Consider the following 22,132-nt stretch of genomic DNA (forward strand, 5'->3'; position numbering starts at 1 on the left):
ATTTTGTAAAGCAAAAAAAATTTTTTTTTCTTCATAAAATCAAATTTCCCTGTTTTTTTTTTGTTATTTTTTCAAAATTCCCTGATATTTCCCTGACTTTTCCCTGATTAATTAAGTTCCCTGACTTTTCCCTGATCTGTCGCCACCCTGCATATTTGAATGCAGCGCATCATTTTACACAAAGATCAGGTATTTTTCTCCATGTAAAAGAAAAAGTTTTTTTTTTTTTTGTAGACTAGTGAAAGTAATAAAACAAGATTTTAAAATATTTATTAACTAAATGATAAACTACTGAAATCTGCAGTGTTTTCATAATAATACAGAAAAAAAAGCTCTAGTAACAATATTTATGCTTCTCTAGGACGTCCAGGATCCTCATACATTTTAATGGTAAAGTCGAGCCTTGGTAAATGCTCTCGTCTGCATTCTGGTAATTTGGACCACATAGGAATATTATGAACATCAAAATATTTGAAATATCCAGCAACAAATCCCACATATACAGCCATGGTATGACCAACATATATACGATTATCTGCAAGAGAAAAAAAATGAGACAAAAAAAGAAATAATAACACATACAATTTTAACATTTGCATTGCAATTTTTACTGAAAATATCAAATATTTGTAATTTACCCAACTGCTAAAGTTTTATGACATCATAATCATTCTTTAATTCAACCGAAGTATGTTATTGTAGAGTAATTTTGAGTAAAACATGAACAAATGATGCTAAGAGCTCCAGTTCAAATATCTACAAAATACAGCTTATCAAAAACCTGATTTTCTTTTCTAACTAAAAATGTCATCAAAACCAGTATATTATAATATCTGCTACACAAAAACCCAAGCATTATGAAAGTCAAACCTTGTTATCATGATACTCTTGGAACTATATACAAAGTGTCATCATAACCCAAATAACCTCTTAATCCAAAATAGTTTTAAAATACACAACTAAATAATATTATGTAACAAAACTATCATCTTTTATCAAGCCTTATTAAATACTAGCTGTGTCGCCCGGCATTGCACGTTCTATCTCCAAAATAAAAGTTATGTCAAGTGACGCATGTTCAACAATCAGGCATGAACAAAAAAAATTTTTTTTTTAATCAGTAAAATTTTGAGGCAGATTGCGGAAAAATAACCAGAAAGGAAACATTTTAAATCCCCCGATTACATAAAAAGCCTCAAAACAAAAGCCAAATTTTATTTCTTCATATTCGAGAAAAAAATAGCAACAGATATCTTTTCAATGATTTTCTTCACACTAAAAATCATAGATAAGAGTAGACTGAGCTATGGCAACCCTTTTGCTGCTCACAAACCAAACCATGTGACTAGTGGGTATCCTAGCAACAGCGAGTGTTGATTGTAGAAGACGATGTCTTCCATATCTAAAGAAATCATGTTTGCCAAGTGCTAAGTTTATTTTCTTATTCATAACACCCAAGTGCAAGAAAAATGGTTCACTATTGCTGCGCATTTCTTTGCATAGAAAAATATGTAAAAGGATTACCTGTAACATTTCACAAGTATGCAATGCTATTATTATTCTTTTCCAAACTGTATTTCGATATGAAGTTCATAACTATTTCTATTAAATACTAAGTTATATCAGTGGAACTCATAGGAATACATTTTATACACTATTTTGCTAGCTTCTGGAAGTATTTTTATTCTCAGAGAAGTAAAATGCATTTTCAAAAGGTTTTCAAGTGTTAGCAAGCTAGTCTTAATGTTGACAATTTTTTTCCGCCAATTTGAAAGATCCCCTTTTTAAAATGAAAACAATCTGGATTCTTAGTTTTCTCTTTTATGTACACATACTATCTTTAAATAATTCATATTTCTAATTACTAATGTCAAAATAATTCATAACCAAAAGAAAAACAGTTCAATCTTTGCATTGGGGAAAGAAAAAAGAAACTAATGAAAGTCGATTCCGTCTTAAAATAATTGTCGAGTGCCAAACTATAGATAATGCCGCCATCTAGCAACCATGCTGCCAAAGTTTTCGCAAAACTCCCACACCAATCACATGATACATGTTTGAACCAATTTTCTTCATCAGAAAGAATGAGAAAGCTCGGTCTACTCTTATTATTAGTCTATGCTACAAATTTAAATAAAAGAATTGTTATGGAAAGTTGAGTTGAAGCCCTGAATAATATTTTAAATGGAGGAAAGCATTCAAAAAATAGGTATTTTATGTCAAAATGTATCATAATTAATCTATATGTATACTTGAAACAAAATAAAAGAAAATTAGAAAAGAATAAAATAAAATAAAATGGAGTAAACCACAAGCCCAATGTTGCGCAAAGCAGCCAAACAAACAGCCAGGTAAATATTACAAAATGCAAACAATAAACACATAAGGGATTAACAAAATTAAATAAATAAGAATACTAAAACTAATAATAAGACTAAGTTGATGAAGCCAGACCTCTTCAGCAGTGGAACCTTCATCTTAAGGTCAACAGACCCAAATTTTAAACTAAAAACTAAAGCGAGGATGTCCAGTTCCGAAAAAGCTAGCATTCAGGAATACATAGGGCTAAACGCACCGAATGCGAAAAATGAACACAGATTTCTTGGAACTAGGACCTAAAACTATACACTGGGGTTTCGTCTCGACTATTAAAAGCCAATAGCTATCAATAATAGTCCTCCACCGTACCACCAGCAGATAGTCATAGAGGACAATTTGTTTTAACAGTATCTCACAGCTTTAAAAAAAATGCAATGATTAAGAAAAATACAGCAAAAAAATCTCAAAATTGATGTTGGTTTTGGAAACAACAGGCTTTTTCTGTCGAAAAAAATAAAATTTGTTTTCACTTTATCTGGAAAAAAAAAAGTGCCAGGACCACCATGGATAAAACCAGTTAAAACCGGCCGGGATAAAATCAGTTTTATCCAGTTTTGGCCACGTAGATAATTATGAAATTTTAAATTAAAACCAAATAATAAATTATTGAATAGAATTGTAAAACAAACCATAATTAATCACCTTTCATTGTTTATGTAAATAGTATGTTTTACAGTTTGTAGAAACTACAGCATTAGAAGATAATTTTTACATGAAAAATATGTAGTGACATTTAAAAAAAATAGAGTGTGAAACAATGCAAGCTGAATAGATAGATTTTAATTCTCACACACAAATGAGGCAGTGAGAAGCAAAGGCATGTAAGTGGAATAATTAAAAATTTGGAGATAATCAGTACAAATGGTTGGGGAACCTCTAATCTGTCTTGGGGCAAAAGATGGTACTAGTAGCCCTGGTAGATGCTGCTATACAGCATGATTTAGAAACAAATTTCAATGAAAGCCTATCTAGGATCTGATCTTTAAACGTGTTTTTATCAAAACTTTATAAAGACCACTTACATCCGTTTGCTTCTCACTGCCTCAAATATTCAAAGTGTTTCAAAGTTCTGTTCAAAGTGTTACATTTATTCTTTACTTCAACAACTGATTGCACATAACAAGTTTTGTTATGGTATTTAAAGTTAAACAATAAGTTTATTTTGAATGGAACCGAATTTAGAAAATACACATTCACAACTGAAGCTGAACTTGCACTACATTTCATCAGTTGAAGAGCCAAAGTCTATGAATTTTACATCAACAGTTTTATTTATCTATTTATTGTTTCTTAATTGATTCCCACCATACTTCCAGTTCTATGGAGTTTCAAATACTTTCTTCAAAGTAAGATTTTGGAAAGGATGAACCTATTTCATCAGTTGAAGACTCAAATTCTACGAGAATTTTACATCAACAATTTTTTTTTTCCTTAATTGATTCCCACCATTCTTCAGGCTCTATGGAATTTCAAACACTTTCTTCAAAGTGAGATTTTGGAAAGGATGGACCTCCTGCCTGAAAAGCAACAACCTAAGGGGAGAAATCTGTTATCTACTTCATTGTGTAACCGGGTCAGTCCGTGTCAAATCAGCACACTGATTTTATCTCACCCTCTCAGATTTTGATGAAATTTGGTACAGAGGTAATATTTATACAGACATAGAAAAAGGTTTTTCTTTTTTTTTTTTGAAAAGTACGAAACGGTTGTTAAGATATTTAACACACGTATAATTAACAGGTGTATGGCCCAATGTTCAAAATGACCTAGAATATTTTCTAATTAAGATCGAGAGCTGAAACAAGTGCCATTTGACAGCCTTTTTAATGATCTTTCCTAGATAAGCAACATGATTGCGTCTGAAAAAAATTTATTTTAGTTAAATTACAATTTTAAATTTCTCAAAATGCCCTGCTTAAAAATTCTTTTGAAAAATGTTTATACATTACTTAAATGGCTGCAGAAGTTTTAAGAATGGATCACAATGGATTCATGATGAAATGTTACATTAAATATAGCATCGTGTGCTGTAAAACAACATCATCACATAATGGGTCATTTTCTCTAAACTGCTAAATTCTTGTCCTTGCTCCAAAAATAACAAACTAACTAGTATAGAAATAAAACTGATGCTAGAATGCTTTAACAACATGTTTTTATGTTTGTAAAATAAGTTAAAACAAACACTCTATTATTATTATACATTTAAATAATTTTTTGACATGATAAATGTCATTCTCCTGTGTGTCCCTACCTCCACCTTAAAGCAAAATCAGCTCTAAAGATTCAGGAAGCCATGCATATTTGTACAGAAAATGTTGCTTAACCTCTTAACAAGTGTTATGCAATGTTGTAAAATAGAAAAAAAATTCTTCAAGGTTTGCACCATTTAAAAAAAATAGTAAAAAATGTCCTTTGATTTTTTGTCATTCCCCTGTCGAGGAATGGAATGAATGTTTTTCACACCTGGTAATAGTTGTATTAACTCATAATTTAATCTTTGAATTCTGGTCTCATCATAGAAATAATCTTAATTAGTTCTTTTTGAATAAATATACGGTGTTGAGTATTTATTCGGGTGATCTCAAGTTAAATCTTGATAAGTATTTTTAATGAGTGTCATTACACTGTCTTTGATAATTCATTTAATTTTCTAATAATCGCTAAATGAATGATTGACTCTTGTTTGTATAGAGTTCCCCCCCCCCCCTTACTTTAAGTGACATTGATATTTGTTGTTTGCAGTTATGACAATATATAAGTCAACTTTAATTTTTGTCATTCCCCTGTCGTCCTTCCCCTGTAAAATGTAAGGGAAACAAATAACCACAATAACTACTTTTTGGACACCACGACATTGGATCTTTTTCAATTTCATAAAAGTAGTGTTTCCTTTTCCCACATAAATTATAATATCGTCAGTAAAACGCATTATTTCCTCTAAGTGTCATTTCCCTGGCAGAGTGAATGCCATTCCTTGCACTGTCCAAATTGCGCTGTTTAGGGAAAATGACCCTAATACAGCATGATTTAAGTAGAGAAAGACATTCATTCAAGGCATGAAATTAATTCTTGAGTTGGATAGTGTCAATTAACTGATTGCAAAAGTGTTTCCTTGTTTGGACTTCTGTGTGCTTGTAAGGGGGGGGGGGGTATTTTATTTAAAATTATTTTTCTAAAATTTAGTGTTTTTTAATTTGATGTATAGTTTTGATAAACTTGGGTGAAAGTATATCTTTAAACTACTGGTATTAGATAATCAAATTCTTGATCAACATCTGCATATTTTTGTGGTTGATGCATTACAAACCACACATGAGTTCCACTCTGACCTGCTGGTGTGCAAGGTTTAGGCTTAAGTCAAGCAAATTTCATGAAATGTACCTTTAAATAGAAATAAACTCAAATTGCAGAGAATCAACCTTTAGGATGTTTTTACTATTATACATTTGTATAGATATATAATCCTTTACTCCTGGTAGTATTCAGCTTATTTCATTCCATTCATAAAAGAGCTTCAAGTTTTCAGCAATTTTAATTGAAAGACTTTTCAAGCTTTAGGTATAAGGTATTAGGTCAAGTTTTAGGTCAAGATAGGATATCTTTATCTTGTAGGAGTCAACCCCCCCCCCTGCCCCCTTTCCTGTTGTCCTCATCACATGAAAAGGAACTTTGAAATATCACATAATTTTACATACTCTGTGACTCAGGACTAATTTTTTTTAAACATCTAGTAAAATTAGAAAATTAAATTTTTAGAATCTTAAAAAATGTTTCTTCATTTGTTTCAGTCTTGCCTTCCGACTGTTTTGCATTGAAATGCAAACATTTTACGGTTGTTAAAGGTTTGCATTTCAATGCAAAACTGATGTTTTTGATATTATTTGATCTGAAATTTCTGATTTTCTTTTATAAATTAGGGGTTCTCACAATTTTCGTTTTGAAGTATTTAATATTTTAACAGTTTCAGAGTTCTTAGAAGCAAAATTTTGATCCCCCCCCCCCCCCAAACCTTTAGAACCTTCAGCTTTTCGGCTTAATTATTTATCTTTTTTCAAAAAGGACAATTGTTTTTTGAGAAATTGATAAATTTCGGTATTTTATTGAATTTTACAGCTTTTCTCTATCAACCAATTGGAAACATGGTAGCAAAATTTTAAATCTGATTAAACTTTTCATCTTTGTGTTTGTCTTAATGATTGTTAAGCAATTAACTTATAGTATTTCTTTATACAGCAAATTATCAGTCACGTAACTGTAACTCAATTTTATTGAATTATACATCCCCCCCCCCTTTTGAGTAAGTACCAATTACAAAGCCATAAAATTGATAAAATAAAAAAGTAATATAAAAAAAAACACAATTCACAGAATAAGATACTCGTTTCACTAATTTTATTATGTTATTTATTCAAAAAATCTATTGGGTAGTTTTCAAAAAGGTGGGAACAAAAATGTTACTTTTGAGCCATTTTTAAAATTTTGGAATTTGAAATCAATTTTGCTTTTATTGCATAGCATGTACACCTAGAACATCATACACAAACATAAAAAGTCAGCAGGTATTTATAAAAAATAATAAATAGCAAATTTAATGATCGGTCTGTAGGTAACAGATTTTGGACATCATCATGATGAAAGTTTCAGTTTTTGAGCTTCTCCAATGAAAATTTTATCTATTTTTAAATTCTGCAATGAAAAATAGAGGATTTATGAAGTACATGAATAAACTTATATACTGGTCTTAAAATAACAAAATTTTATTATGGTTTCGTAGAATCCGAAAAAAAAAAAACATCCATTTTGCCAGCGCAGGAGATTAAGTCCCAAAACCAATGCTGTTGGCAAAAACCTGAATTCCTCTCTGGTAACCCTTTGCTTATCATACGTTGTGAGTTGTTGCCAATCGGGGTTTGCAAGGGGATTTTTGCCACCTTTGTTTACCATTAGTTACAATCATAACTTGAGTTTCTGCAGTTATTTATGTAATGTTTAATGCATAACGTATTAATTGTGTAAAATACCAATGGATTAAAGAAATTAACATTATAGTAGCCTTTTTTATTAAGGTTACAAGACAGAAGATCATATTATAATATTGAATAAATGGACAGAATTATTGGCATCTAGATCATAACGCAATTTGGATATCTCACATATATGTTTAAGAAAAATGATTTTGCTTCAAAGATACTACATAAAAAACATATGAAAACACTTTAAGATGATTAACAATTGATTTTGAGGATTGAAAAATACCTTTAAAACATATAAATCATATGTTTAGTACTCAAATAATAGCATTGTCAAGATCGTAACTTTTGGACATGCATGAAACTTCCTTTTTTTTTCTAAAAATTTTTACACAATAAATAATCCGACTTTAATTTTTTAATCTGTAGAAAATATTATCAAAAAAATATTCAGTTTGAGATTTATACCCTTAGTTTTTTTTGTAACGATTGGAAATAACTTTAAAAAAAAAAAAAAATTATGGTACATTTGCTCAGTTAACGTTTTGAAAGTCCAAAATTGTGCCTTTTAGCAAAGAAAATATTTTTTAAAGGGTATTTGAAGAGCATTTTTTCCATAATTTATGTCAATTCTTGTCTCTATACAGTATTATTATTTGACTCAAAATTTTTTGAGTCAATTAAAATGAAAGTTATTTGGTGTTTAAGCTTCAAATTTGAGGTCTGTGTTTGCTCCCACCTTTTGAGAACTGCCCTATTGCAAATAAATTTAAAATATCAAGTAATTTTACTTTCAAACTTTCACCCAAATTTATCAAAACTATACGACAAATTAAAAAACACTAAATTTCAGAAAAATAATATTAAATAAAATATCCCCCCCCCCCCCTTCACAAACACACAGAAGAACTCCAAACAAGGAAGCATTCTTGCAATCAGTTACTTGACACTATCCAACTGAAGAATTAATTTCATGCTCTGAATAAATGTCTTTCTCTACTTAAAATATGCTGTATTATGTGATGATAGTGTTTTATAGCCCACGATATTATATTCAATGAAATATTTCAACACGAACCCATTACGATCCCATCTTGAAATTTCTACAGCCATTTAAGTAATGTATAAACATTTTTCAAAACATTTTGAAGAAAATTAAAGTGGCGCATTTTGGGAAATTTAAAATTTAAATTTGTCTAAAATAAATTTTTTCAGACCTAATCATGTTATATATCATAGAAAAGGTCATTAAAAGAGCTGTCAAATGGCACTTGTTTCAGCTTTCTATCTTAATTAGAAAAGATTCTAGGTCATTTTGAAAATTGGGTCATTCACATGTTTTGACCTATTTTTGGAACTTTTACAGTACTGTATCTTCAAAACTGTTTCATATTTTTCAAAACAAATCTATGTCTTTATATACACTACTTCTGTACGAGAATTCATCAAAATCTGAGAGGGCGAGGTAAAATTGTGCCGAAAATAGTGTTGATTTAACGTGGAATAACCCTTAGTTAAAATTTCACCAGGTAAGATAAATTTTTCTTACTTAACTTCGATAGTCTCTGGTAGATAATGTATAGAAATAAAATATATTTTGTTTCATAATTTAAACCTTATAGATGCAGGTATGCATGGCAGCAAGTAGATAATGTGTTAAATAAACTACTTTTTCAAAATTATTTTAAAAGAAATATATGCATGTATTTGTGTTAGAGATCATACTGCTTAAATGTAGTTAAAAAATAATAATACATTTTTATATTTTTATAAACTCTTAAGACACTTTTTCCACATATATTATTTCATTATAAATAGGGAAATGTAGGGAAAAGTGAAATAGTTACAAAACTTTACCTTTTTTAAAATGAACGTTGGAATATATGCTAAAAATTATCTTACATCTTTAAACGAGCAATTCTTGTGGGTATGTATATATATTTATATTTCGTATCTCGAAAACGGCTCAAACGATTTGGATGAAATTTTGGATTTAATTTTAGTTTAGCATTCTAAGTTTATCTACATCAGTGTTTTTCTGTAAAAACGCGATCTTTTACAAAAAAAAAGTTTTTAAAAACAAAGTCTAATTGAGTTAAGCATTGAAAAAAATTGTGAACTGACACATAAGGCAGACGATTTGCAACAATAACAATGAAAATTTGTCTCTTCTCGCTTTAAAATTTTAAACTTGCTTAAGGTTGCCAGGCTTGGCTGATATTAGCCACTTTGGCTCGTTTCAATCACACTTGGCTAAAAACAAATTCAAAAGCACTATGTAAGTCGATGTAAGGCTTTTTTTTATTTTTTAAGCAAAACTATTGCTTGACCGTCTTATTTTATTTTATTTACTTATATTTTTTTTACACTTCAAATAGTTTTATATGTTTCTTTAAGTCATGTATCTAAATTTTATTTTGAAAAAACATATGTCTAAAGACTGTTTATATTTTACTGTTATAATTTGCTAGAGTGACTTGTGGATCATCAGTTTTTTATGGATAGCATGCTGTTTGTAGCATTTTCTGGCGTAAAGGGACCAACTACACTAAAAGTACTTATTCCAAATGAAAATCTCGATTGGGATAAAATCGTGAATCGCAACATAGTGTGGAAGGAAGTTTTGGGTTAAAAACCGATTTACCCACACTAAAATTGGCTCCAAGTTCAAAGTCTTTTAATTAATGACAGGAAAATTGTACAGTGGAAACAAAATGTAGAGGAGATCGGGGTAATAAGAGACGCAGTCAAAAAATCACACAAAAAAAAATTTCTTAGACAACTTAAAAAATATGTAATATAAAGAAAGAACCATGTGTATACTTTACTACAATACACTTATTTAAAAGTTTATAACATGTTTTGAATTTTTTCCATGCAATGAAAAAAAAACCTTCATGTTGATTTTATCTTAAAAGTTCGTGATATTTTGAAGGTGAAGTGTTTGGGAGTTATTAATGTGCAAACTTCTGACCTGAGCTATTTTTTAAAATCTTGAAAGTCTCCTTTATTTACAGATTGTGGGCCAGTCTCTTATTACCCCATTTTTATTTTTTGTAGGGGTAATAAGAGACAGGTGTCTCTTATTACCCCATACTAACAAATTTGTTTGTTTTAGGTAAAATACGATGGTTAGTCTAAGTTTTGCAAGTTCATAGAATAATTTTTTTTCAACATAGCCTAAATCTAAAATCAGCTATACTCATCAGAGTAGACCATATTTAGATGTTATAAATGTATGATTTTATGCGTAGAATGTCTGTAAGTTACTGATAAATCACTACTACTTTATTAGATAATAAATAGCCCAAGTTCATTTATACTTAGGGACTAGAAAAACCTCTAATAACACATACTTTAAAGACAAGTTTTTTACATATTTTTGACTATACTTTAGAGAAGTTTTAAAATATTTTCTGGCCACTTTAAATTAGATTGATGCTTTTGATTGATCCCTAAAGTTATGTTCATTAATTAGAACTATCATTAAGTCTAATATTATGTTATTTAGGACCTAGAACTATAAGAAATGAATTTCACAAACACATTCGTAAACATTAATTTTTGAGAAAAAAATTTTTTTTTTTTAACGGATTAAAATATCAAAAATTTAAAAACATTGGCGGATTCAGAATTGCTAGCAGATGTCTCTCATTAATCCACAGGATTTTACCTTGCTATATTTGAAGAGTGGCAGCCTTAGTCTCTTATTATCCCACATGGGGTTATTAAAGACTAGAATTCATTGAAAATTTTGAACATTTTTTAAACCAAAATATTTAAGTTAAATAATTGCCTAAAAAATCAAGAGAAGTCCATTTAATGCAGTTAATATGAGATAGTTGTTTCAAGTTTTTTGGAATGTTAGTATACATTTAATTTAATTTTTGTCTCTTATTACCCCTTTTGTCTCTTATTACCCCAGCCTCCCCTAACAGATAGTTTAAAGCAAAATGTTGATTTAGTTGCATTCAGAATATGCTTTGTTTGGTACTTTAGTGCTATAAGAAGGTAGAGGCGCATTTTCAATCCTTTTTTTCATATTTATTGTCGCCATGTTTGGTCTTCGAAACTACTTTTTTGGCAATACCGTGCGCTAAATATTTATACGCAACCAGCTCAGAGTTTCCCTGGGCAGATGACTATGGGGGAGAAGAGGCCAATATTCAGTAGTAGGCTTCTTATAGCTGAAATGATTATAATGCTGTTGAAGTGTTTACATGTATATCTCTCGTTTCTCTGAAGCATCGAGAACCTTAATATTTCGTTAACGTGATGCTTTTAAAGTATATTTGAAGAAGTATCGACGAGTTGACAAAAAATAATTCTTTTCAAGCCGAGCAAGGCTCGGTCGTCCAGGTACTAGTACATAAAGAGAGATAAATCTCTTCGGAAATAAAACCTGCATTGAAACATTTTTTATTTTTGGCAGTAAATTTCTACCTTCAAAAAAAGATGGAAACTTTTCACTTTTTTTTGGAGGGGGGGGGGGCAAAGTGAAAAATAACATTCTTTTCTAATGAAATATTTTCTGTTTGATTGTTAAAGATATTATTGATCAAATAAATGAGTAAATTTCAAGAAAAGAATTAATGAAAAGGAAATGAAACAAACTAGTATGTAAATAAGATAATTATGAGAAAAAGTAAATAAAGGAATAAAATAGTGAATTAATAAAAAAATAAGTAAATGAATGATAAATGAGGGAATTATTAAATGAAGTATGGTAAAGAAAATAATGAATGAATATGTAAGTCATTTGATAAAGTATTGTATAAGTAAATGAAACAAACTATTTCACTTTGCTCATCTGCTTTGCCTCACATGCACTTGACTAACTGTACAAAGCATTTAAAATATTAATAAGTATAATATTAAGCAAATAAATACTGCACCAAATATTAGTAGGTCTAAATTAATATTTATAATAATAATAACAAGAACCTTATCATTTAATAATGACAAAACCAATTTATGACTTACAACAAAATATTACAATATGAATATCAATTTTTGAAAATGGCTTGCATTATCATATTCTTTGATTTTCAGAGGTAATTTTTTCTTGACTGAAGTAGACTACATTTGTTACTACATAGTTAAAATATTACTAGATAGGTGGCACTAAAAGCAGAATAAATATTTTCCCATTCCACTTTGATCTGCTATTTCATTTTTCCCCACATTCCCCTATTCTTATTCAAAACATAAAATAATTATAAAATAAGAAATAAAATAAGCCAATTTAAAATAACACAGGTGAAAATAACTTCCACTTTTCAAAAATGTTGAAAAATTTACAAGATGCAAAAAGATTGTAACTTAAAGCATAGCACGCAATTTCCGGCGAATATAAGCAATTCTTTACCATCTCTTTTACTTATATGCTTCTTTTTAGCTTTCAATGACAAAAAATGAATGCAACAGCTATATTTTTCTTGTAGTGAATATTTTTGGATAAAAAAATTGCATTTTTGGTGCAGTTTGGCGGAAAAAAAAAACACCCACCCAGAGAGTAATTTCTGGTTGCACTAGTGGGGGATACTATGAACAAGAGTGAATGGTATCAGGCTTATACACTTCTACGAAACAAAATAGTAAAAGAAATTCATAGTTGAACATTTTCAAATGTCTGCAGACTATTACAAACACATAATTAGCAGTCTAAACTTCAGACACTAAAATACAAGCCAAGTAAGAAAAAATATATCAACTTGCATTTAAAGCCCCATATGCTTCCTGCAAGTGCTCCTGCTAAAACATGGTTAGTAACATCATTTTTCTTTCTCAGCTGGCCTAATAAACAGAGTGAAGCCCCAAACACAAAGCCCATTCCAGCTGCAAAAAACATTAACAGTTAGCAAACAATAAATAAATTGAATTCATCGCTTGATAATACAGCATTCTAGCCCAAGGCAATTTTTAAAAAAAACCAACACAAACAAAAAGAGTCTGATGTTTAAAAGTGAGCATCGGCTCACACATAGAGGTCACCAGGGATGTCATGGTACAGTGCTCCTCATTAACTCAATTAAAATGAATGACACAAATACAAAACTGAAAAACATTTTGTTGTTCAGATCTACGAATTCCATGGCTCAGATTCTTTACTTCATTAACTTTCTATGCTTCTTTTAGCTCAATTCTTTAAAAATTTGCATGGATGATCACCTTTTGTTATTACACACTAGTTAATTCAAAATTTTAAAGCACTGAGTAATAGATTTCGACAATTTCTTTGATACTTGATTGGATATAATTCTCTTTTGACTTTATAGGGAGAAGAAAATACTGTGTCATTTACAGCCTGCTGCATGAGATATGTTTTTACAGTTTCCAAACCATGTAAAGCATTTGAAAATGTAACAGTTTTAATGAGAGTTTTATTATCGCTTTCTGCATCAGAGTCGCTATTCATAGGCTGACCCGTCGCCTGTCAAAAATTGTGCTGATTCGCATCGATCAAATTGATGAATCGCAGAATCTAATAAGTGTTTTCTGCTTCGGACAATATGGATATGTCATTTGGAAAACAGTCCGATATTTCCTAACTTAAATTTACAAAAAAAAAAAAATTTTTTTTTTTTTTTGGCTGTTGAAATGATTTGTTAATTCGGGGTCTACCATGACTTTCATTAAATATTTCTCATCATCCCAGAAAATGTTAAATTCATTAACTTTTTTAATATTAATATTTTAATAGAACTTTGTGAAGTGAACCAACATGCCACAGTCGCAGCGTCCTTTGATCCACATTACAAAAACCACTTCTGTAAAAATTTTAATGATAAATATTATTCAACATTTGTAACAAACAAATGTTGTTTTGTGATTAGAATTAAAAACCAAAGTTTAAAGATCAATATAATTAAAATCGACCAAGATCTACTTTTGCGCTATTTATGCCACACCTGTTACATTTTTTCCAGAATCGGCACAATTTGGATTTTTATCAACTTCGCTATTGCTAATACTAGAATATTGCTTTTTAAATTGTTCTAAAAGGTTTTGTGGATTTTCTAAAAGTGAACCACTATGCCCCAGGTTCTGGATCTAAAAAAAGTTGTCCTAATTTTTTTCATTACAAAAAAAAAAAAAAAAAAACTGCTAATACTTAAGAATGAAAACAGTTTATTTTAGGAGAGAAATTCAATTTATTGCCTCATTCTTCATGAAAACCATTTAAAAAAATAAAGTTTCTTAATTATGAAAGTTAACCAAAAAAAACACTGCCAAAATATGTTTCTGAAATTTGTTCAATGTAACTGTACCATGTGATTTCATTATCAAAACTGTAGAACAGTAGCGCTACTTTTTTGTTGGTCATAAATTAAAAAAAAAAAAAAAAAACGAGGTATAAAAATTATTATGGCCGGTCTAATGAGCCCTAAAAGTTTTGGCTTAAAAACATCTTCTTCCTAACACAGCCAATCCTTCTTAAAGTTTATCCAGACATTTCGATTAACCGAAGATGGTCTGGTTTTGATCACTTCAGATAATGAAGGTTCTACCATAAAAGGTAAATTGCTAGTTAAATTTGAATTACAATCTATCATTTCTAATAACAAATTCAAGACAATGCAAAAAGCAGACTGAAGAAATCAACATATCACTTGGTATGTTCCAACAGGAGAGCCACCTTCAATCTGTTTTTTTACAGTTATCTGGTTACAGGATTACCCCTCCCCCTAAGAGCAAGGGTGCACCCCCCAAATATCCCGAAGACCCTTCCCCCTCACAATAGCAAGAGCCTCACCCCAAAAATGAGAAAAATATCCTTCGAAACAACCCCCTAAAAATTTCAATGGTACAGTCTGCGCCATCCCCCCCCCCTCACACAGGACCGGATTTGAAAGTGTGGAGGCCCCGGGGAAACGAAGGAGCAGAGGCCCCTAATCAGGGGGGGGGGGGGGGTTCGAAAAGATCATCATATTTTTGAAAATATCCGATACTTTGATATATATATATCTATATATATATATATCCAAATATTTTGATATATATGTATATATCCGATATTTTCGATTTTAAAAAATTCCATTCAAGTCATTTCGTCAATAATTTTTAAATTTTTGAGCTCAAGAAGCAAAAAGTTGTTAGGATGATCTGCAAAGTTAACTATTTTTCGTATTTTTTTTTACTTACTTGATTTTTCTTTAACTCAGAGGTACATATTACAAATTAAATGAATAAAAAAATATATATATGTATATATTGTCATTAAAATGCTCGATCAAATAAAAAATTGATCGTAAATGGATACTTGCAATCAGGGCTTTCTGATCTATCGATAATAATACTATTTTTGGACAAGCATTCTTTGTAGAAATTTAAAAAAAAAAAATGTCTGGGAGAAAAACGAAAAATTTGCTGACCCGTGAAAGTTAGGATATTTTGTAAATATTTTATTCTGGAGGCCCCTTTGCTGCGGAGGCCCCGGGACAGTAGCCCCGCCTGCCCTCCCCTAAATCCGGCCCTGCCTTCACATATATGACAAAGAAATGGCCATAACAGTTGATTCTATCATTGAAACAATTGAACAATGAGGCAGTATTGTTGTTGTTTAGACTCTGTAAGCAATAATTCAAACAATAGTCAAATGTGACAATTATGTAGAGTCCGTAACATGTTCATAAACGTGCAGCTCTTTAGTAAATAATTCCTTTAAAAATATTTTTTGTCTTTTTAATAACTATTTTGGTGTGTAAATGTATTATAGATAAACTGAAACATAGCAAAAAAACCTTCATTAAGCAAGAATAGTTATTACTTTCACAGAAAATTTGAAGATAGTTTAAGCAAAAATGTCCATGTCTTCCGAGTGTAGAATCCGTAACATGCTATATATTTTCCTATATTTTTAAAAATTCAAAACAAATCTGGAACTGATGTGATATACCCCACCCTTGGCGACTTTTTCCTGTTGGCGCAAAGAAAGCGTCGCCAAGAAAACGATGTATGACGACATACGTCATACATCGTTCTTAGCGATGCTTATTTAGCGCCAACAGGAAAAAATCAGATAAAAAAACATGATCAAAGCACTTCAGAACACAATATATATAAAAACAACATAAAAGCACAACAAAAAATATCACGAATATATGCTTCAAAAATGTACAGGGCCGGGGTTTTTTGTAAACATATTAAAATACAATGAAATAAATTTAAGTATTAATTACAAGTCGAAATTAATGCATTCATTTTTTTTCATCATTTCTCCGGGATACGAGCCCTCGGTCTCATAGTACTTTCGTAATGAGACCTCGGCTCGCCGGCCCAGCCTCGGTCTCATTACGAAAGTACTATGAGACCTCGGGCTCGCCAGGACCTCGCTTCGCTCGGTCCGTTATCCCTCCGACTGTTAATATACATTACAGTCGGAGTATGGTCACAATTATGTATATTTATGTATATTATGCATATTCATGTGTATGTACACCCAAGGGTGGCTCCTTCCGTTCAGTGTACAATAATGACAGTTTTAAGTGTGAAATATGCACCATTATTGTGCAGATTTATTAATAAAATTCAGCATTTTTAAGAGTACAACCGAAAGAACTTTCAATTGTTAACTTAAAATTCAGTACCTAAAGGAGGCACGTTAATGTCTAAATAATTCGTGGCATCGATAAGGATTAACTTTTAGAACAAAATAACCAAACTATTTTTGTAAAATTAATTAACATACAGTAAAAATAAAGTTAAAAGCTACAAGAACCCCTCAAGGATTTGTAAAAAACAAAGAATTTCCGAAGTGAGAATTTTTATGTGAATTCTAAAATAAAGAACTTACCTTTTTATGGTATAACTCCTCACACTCAGTCCAAAACAAAACATCATCTGACAATGGCGCGTTATAGATACACACCACGTTGGAGTTAACTTTTAATTAACCTTCAAGTTTGAAGAAACTGGCATTTTCTAATGTTTTTACTTCAAAACACAACTACTGAATCTAAACTAACACAAAATAAGCATTCCTGTAAGGTATATTGCACAAAACAACACGTATCTCTCCTGCGTAAAACCAAGAACCCAAGTAAACAAGTTCGGACAAGTTTGCCTTCGCGTTGCCAACCACAGGTTAGTTTCACCAGGGATGCCATGCTTAAAAATTTATCGCCTCATTGGCGAGAAAAATATTTCAATTTTGAGCAAAAAATCGGATGTCGCCAAATGGGGGGGGGGGTATATCACATCTGTACCACAAATCTTACCGTTCTTTGATGCTATGACATAAGTACATATAGGACCATACATTTACAAAAAGTTTCACTTTAATATTTGCACTAATCATGAGTAGGGGGCTAAAACATCCTCATGAAGTGTAGAGTCCGTAACAACCAAATACTATGAAATGCCTCTAAAATGTTAAGATCTATAACAAATGATTGTCCCACACGTGACGGTGAAATGGCCCTATGTATAACATTTACAATATTGATGTGAGAATGAATAACAAAGAAATGGGTGTAAAAATTTGAGTGAAGTTTAGAGGTAAGTCTGTATGTGTGATCTTCAAATCGGACGTCTGGCACAAACTGGTAACTAAAAAAAAGCATAGTACATTGTGTTTGCATAAAGCAACCAGTCAATCGCCGTTAGTCCGCAACTAGCCAAAAACGCTCTAATAAAGAGCTAACGGTTATCGAAAACTAATGAAAACATCTTATGAACACTAACTACAACATCTTCAAAGCAACCAACCAGTGCAACCGGCTGCCCTATGCTTCTATGCGTACACAAAATTAATACATACTGCAGAAGCAAATTCTTCAAATCTAGTAAAAAGTCTTCACAATAATTTTCATGGTAGAAAAATGCGGTGATACTAAAAAATTGACTTCTTGCTTCAAAAAAAAAAAAAAAAAGAAATTGAGTAGAAGTTGACATATTCGAAGTTTCTAAGGTAGGCACAGTTCATACTGCTTAGCCCATAACAGGGGAGGTGAAAAAGTAGGACCTAACAGGGGACTACAGGTCTCAAACAACCACTCTATTTAAAAAATTCTTAAAAATCGTGTAATTAAAATGCATTCCTGTGATTTTCCTCAGATATTTTTTGAACTTTTATTAGCACGGGGAAAAATTATTTTTGAACTTTGAATCGAAATATTCATTTTCCCGAGGAAATTTTTGTTAGAGTCTGAAGATTTTTCGAGAAAATCATATGATGCAGTAAATAACTAACTACTCGTAATAAAAATGAATCTATTATTTATTAATGATTTCATTTTAGTTGTGTAATATATACAGAACATTTTAGTACCAGAAGATTGATTATATCAAGTTATGAGAAAATTTTGACAGCCCTTTAACTATTAATATTTCGCATCGCATTTCGAGGAATAATTCCGCCTTCATTGTCCTTAGAACATCATTGCTTAACGTTTGTGAGCTTTTCAAACAACTCTCAATCTCATATTTTGCATCTCTTCCGCATAATGCGAGTAAGATAAATGTACCTATATTTGTGGCTGTAATGTTAAGAGCTTAATGTCTACTACTGCCGAAAATAGTCACTGAAGGAGAGGAGCAGTCTCACAGACCGCTTCTAAAGAATGAAATGAAATTTAAACCAGATGCACTCCCCTAAAGATACTGATAAGCAAGGGGCAGTGTTCAAGGTCACAAAACAAAAAAATATTGGGAAAAACCATTCAATCAGACTGGAAATAAAATAGGGTTGATCGGATGAACTTTTGAGCAGTCTGTGAGACCGCACCTCCCATGTTAAGGGTTAGACAAATGAATATGAGATAATGGCATTTGTTTAACAAACTAAATGTTTAAATATGTGAAAAAGGTAATTACCGAATGGAAGAGTAAAACGACCGAATCTTGCAATGGCCCCAGAGATTGTGGTAGGTTGAGAATTCAAAGCCATTTCATACACGGAAAAAACTGCACCTAAAAACAAACAAAAAAGTAAAGAGACTTTAAACATCTGAACCAGAACATAAGTGAAAAAGATAAGTGCAAAACTATTTTACATCTTACCACCAATCGTACTATATTTTGTGTAATAAAATGTCTTTTCCATACACTTCTCTCCATCAGGTGTTTGATAAAAGGGATAAATTTCTATGTTAACATCAGAATTTCCTAAACCTTCAACGTGCCTAGGATGATGAGACATTTTTGATATTTTAAGGTGGTGAAATCGATGCTACTCACATTAAACGTTAACTAAAACATTATTACAAAGCACAAAACACAGGAATTTATTTAAGTCACAGAGGACACATTTGTTTTATTATGAAATCACAGCTGCCACCAATGTTCTAAATTTTGTTCACATCTAGTGTTTAGTCCTTTCCATTGTATCCACGATTTCAGTGGATTGGAAATGATGAACTGCTGCAAATACCTCATCAAAATAACTTAAAAAGTCTTTAGTTTAAGAATAATGAACAATTCAAATTTAATCATCAGCTGATGAATGCCAATGGGAAATAACTTTTACAGTTGGCAACACGTTTAGCTTAGAACCGTATCCAGTTTTTCTAAATCTTGTCAACATGAGAGTTTGACCCGTCAACCTGTAATTAGCAATGATTTTTCTTAAATATTTTTTTGAACAGTTCAGCAGTAGTTTGCTTTCTTATTGAGATATAAGTTTCGTTTTTTTTTTACCTGGTAATTATATCTGCAATTCAATTTCTTGTTTTCTTATGAAATGCAAAATTAACTTGAAGTTAAATTTGGGTTACTAATTTCGGTACTATGTTCAGGTAATCTTCAAGCTGTTTTAGTATCGTCAATAATAAATTGCTAGTATTATTTATGCGAAAACTAGAACATTAATTTGTGTAGTCTGGATTTACTTGCCTTTGTTGTGAAACTTGTTTTGAAAATTCAGGGAAACTTTATTAAATGAAGCAGTGTGAAGCGAAGGGATGTTCGTGCCAAAATTAAAAATTTGGAGATAATCAGTGCAAATGGTAGGAGAACCTTTTCTCTGTTTTGGGACAAGAGATTGTATACTACTAACTCTGGTGGGTGCTGCTGTACAACACAGCATGATTTATAAAAAAAAATTCAATGAAAGTCTACCTAGGATTTGAACTTTAAAAGCATTTAACTCGAAACTTTAAAAATACCACTTTCACCTCTTTGTTTCTCACTGCCTCATATACAATCGTCCCTCGCTGCTTCGCGCTTTGACTTTCGCGGCTTCACTACATCGCTGTTTTTTCTGTTTTTTTTTTTTTTTTTTCCTTTTTCAAATGTTGTAATTAGCCTTTTATTATGTCTTTGTGTAAACTTTTTCCTATGAAAAAAATGACAAAGTATGTCTTTTAAGTAAGGTAAGCTCTTCTGAGGGCTGTAGGTGTACTAATTGAGGGAGTGAAGGTATAAAATCACTGAAGAAACTATAGGGGATCGCCAACTCATTTTAGCCGTTAAACACTAATTGGAAAGTATAACTCACTGTATTATGACTAGGGGGATAAATACATCTGTAAATGGTGTTCAACAATATTTCAGGCTTTTTACGTTGTGTACCTAATACCTTTAATGAGGATAAATGTAGAGAAAGAACCAAGGTACAAAAGGTCACTAACTGGTAATTAATTCAGCATCGAACAAGTTGAGGTATTTTCATAGATTTGTAGAAGTGTAACTACTGCATATATATGTGTGTAGTTTATTTTCCAATAATTAACAATGTGGTATCCATTTTGTCTAATACATCTCATTTTTTCATATTTTGTACAATATATTAAGTAATACAAATGTAGGGGGAGGTGGAGCATGTTGGACCTGTCTCAATTATTTTAATACTACTTACTATTAATATTTTTTATTTTATTTTATAACTAACAAATAGCACCTATGGCACCACAAATCCTATATAGTGAAATCACATGGTACAGTTATAGTGAACAAATTTCATTTCAGAAAGTGTTATTTCAGTAGATCTCAGTAATTTTAAGAAAGCTGTAACTTTTTTTTTAATTTTTATTTATTATCCTTTCTTAAAGTAAGTTATTTTATTCAGTAAATTACCGCCCATTAGCCAGGGCTAAAGCAGAAATACATGAAATACACCGCCAGCTCAGTCATTTCCAGCTGAGGACTGCAGTTTCGTGCTTATTAGCACTCTGTTTGGCCCTCTTGGCTTCCATAAGAGGTTTTCCATCTCCAGCTGTAAGTTCTTTTAGTTCACAATAAGAGGCAATTTTTTAAATTATTTGTCAAAAAGAGAAAAATTATGACACCACTTTTCAGACCATGAAGGTGAGGTAGGTTGGTCCACTCTTTGAGGGGCACGTTGGACCGTACCAAACTACCCCACATAATTTTAAAACTTTTTTTCTCTTAAATATTAATAATTAAAGTCTTAGTATAATATACATTCATTTCATTTAATGTTACTACATGTTTCAAAATAATAATAAAAACTTAGAGCAGAAAAAACAAAGATAATTATTTAGCAAAAATTAAAATAAATAATTTTACCAAAAGATTCATTTCATATCTGCATTTTTTTACAATTTATATTTTCAAATAAACTTCTAAAATTTCCAGACCATTGTTTTCTAAGAGTAAAATATGCAATACATGTAGGTATACATGCTATAATGAAGTTCTTATATTAAACAAAATTTGCTAAACAAGCATTCTACATAGAAACAAAATAAAACAAATAATTGATTAAAGGAATAAAAATGTATACTTTTACTTGGGATTATCTAATTTATTTTTTATATTTGATTTTAAAACACAACACAATGCTATGCTAACTAAAAAGCTGTCAATTTTATTGTACT

At 30.9% G+C, this 22,132-nt stretch overlaps 1 protein-coding gene across 1 annotated transcript; it reads right to left on the reverse strand.

Annotated features, from left to right (window-relative positions):
• Positions 1 to 253: 253 nt before the first annotated feature.
• On the reverse strand, positions 254 to 19,631 carry LOC129224459 (NADH dehydrogenase [ubiquinone] 1 alpha subcomplex subunit 11-like). The gene is made up of 4 exons (XM_054858913.1): positions 19,356 to 19,631; positions 19,170 to 19,265; positions 13,071 to 13,190; positions 254 to 535 (listed from the first exon to the last, which is right to left on the reverse strand). Exons 1-4 carry the CDS (start codon positions 19,492 to 19,494, stop codon positions 348 to 350), a joined length of 543 nt encoding a protein of 180 aa, XP_054714888.1. The 5' UTR covers positions 19,495 to 19,631; the 3' UTR covers positions 254 to 347.
• Between the last annotated feature and the right edge of the window lie 2,501 nt (positions 19,632 to 22,132).

This window comes from Uloborus diversus, chromosome 6 (genome assembly GCF_026930045.1).
Source record: "Uloborus diversus isolate 005 chromosome 6, Udiv.v.3.1, whole genome shotgun sequence".
Lineage (NCBI taxonomy): Eukaryota > Metazoa > Arthropoda > Arachnida > Araneae > Uloboridae > Uloborus > Uloborus diversus.

What these genes read in the sequence shown, in the direction of transcription:
- LOC129224459 (XM_054858913.1), bottom strand. Translation starts at nt 19,494, where the DNA reads ATGTCTCATCATCCTAGGCACGTTGAAGGTTTAGGAAATTCTGATGTT. An exon ending in AAAATATAGTACGATTGGTG is followed by an intron (nt 19,266 to 19,355) that starts GTAAGATGTAAA and finishes GTTTGTTTTTAG; the next exon opens with GTGCAGTTTTTTCCGTGTAT. An exon ending in AAGCATATGGGGCTTTAAAT is followed by an intron (nt 536 to 13,070) that starts GCAAGTTGATAT and finishes TTTCTCTTGCAG; the next exon opens with ATAATCGTATATATGTTGGT.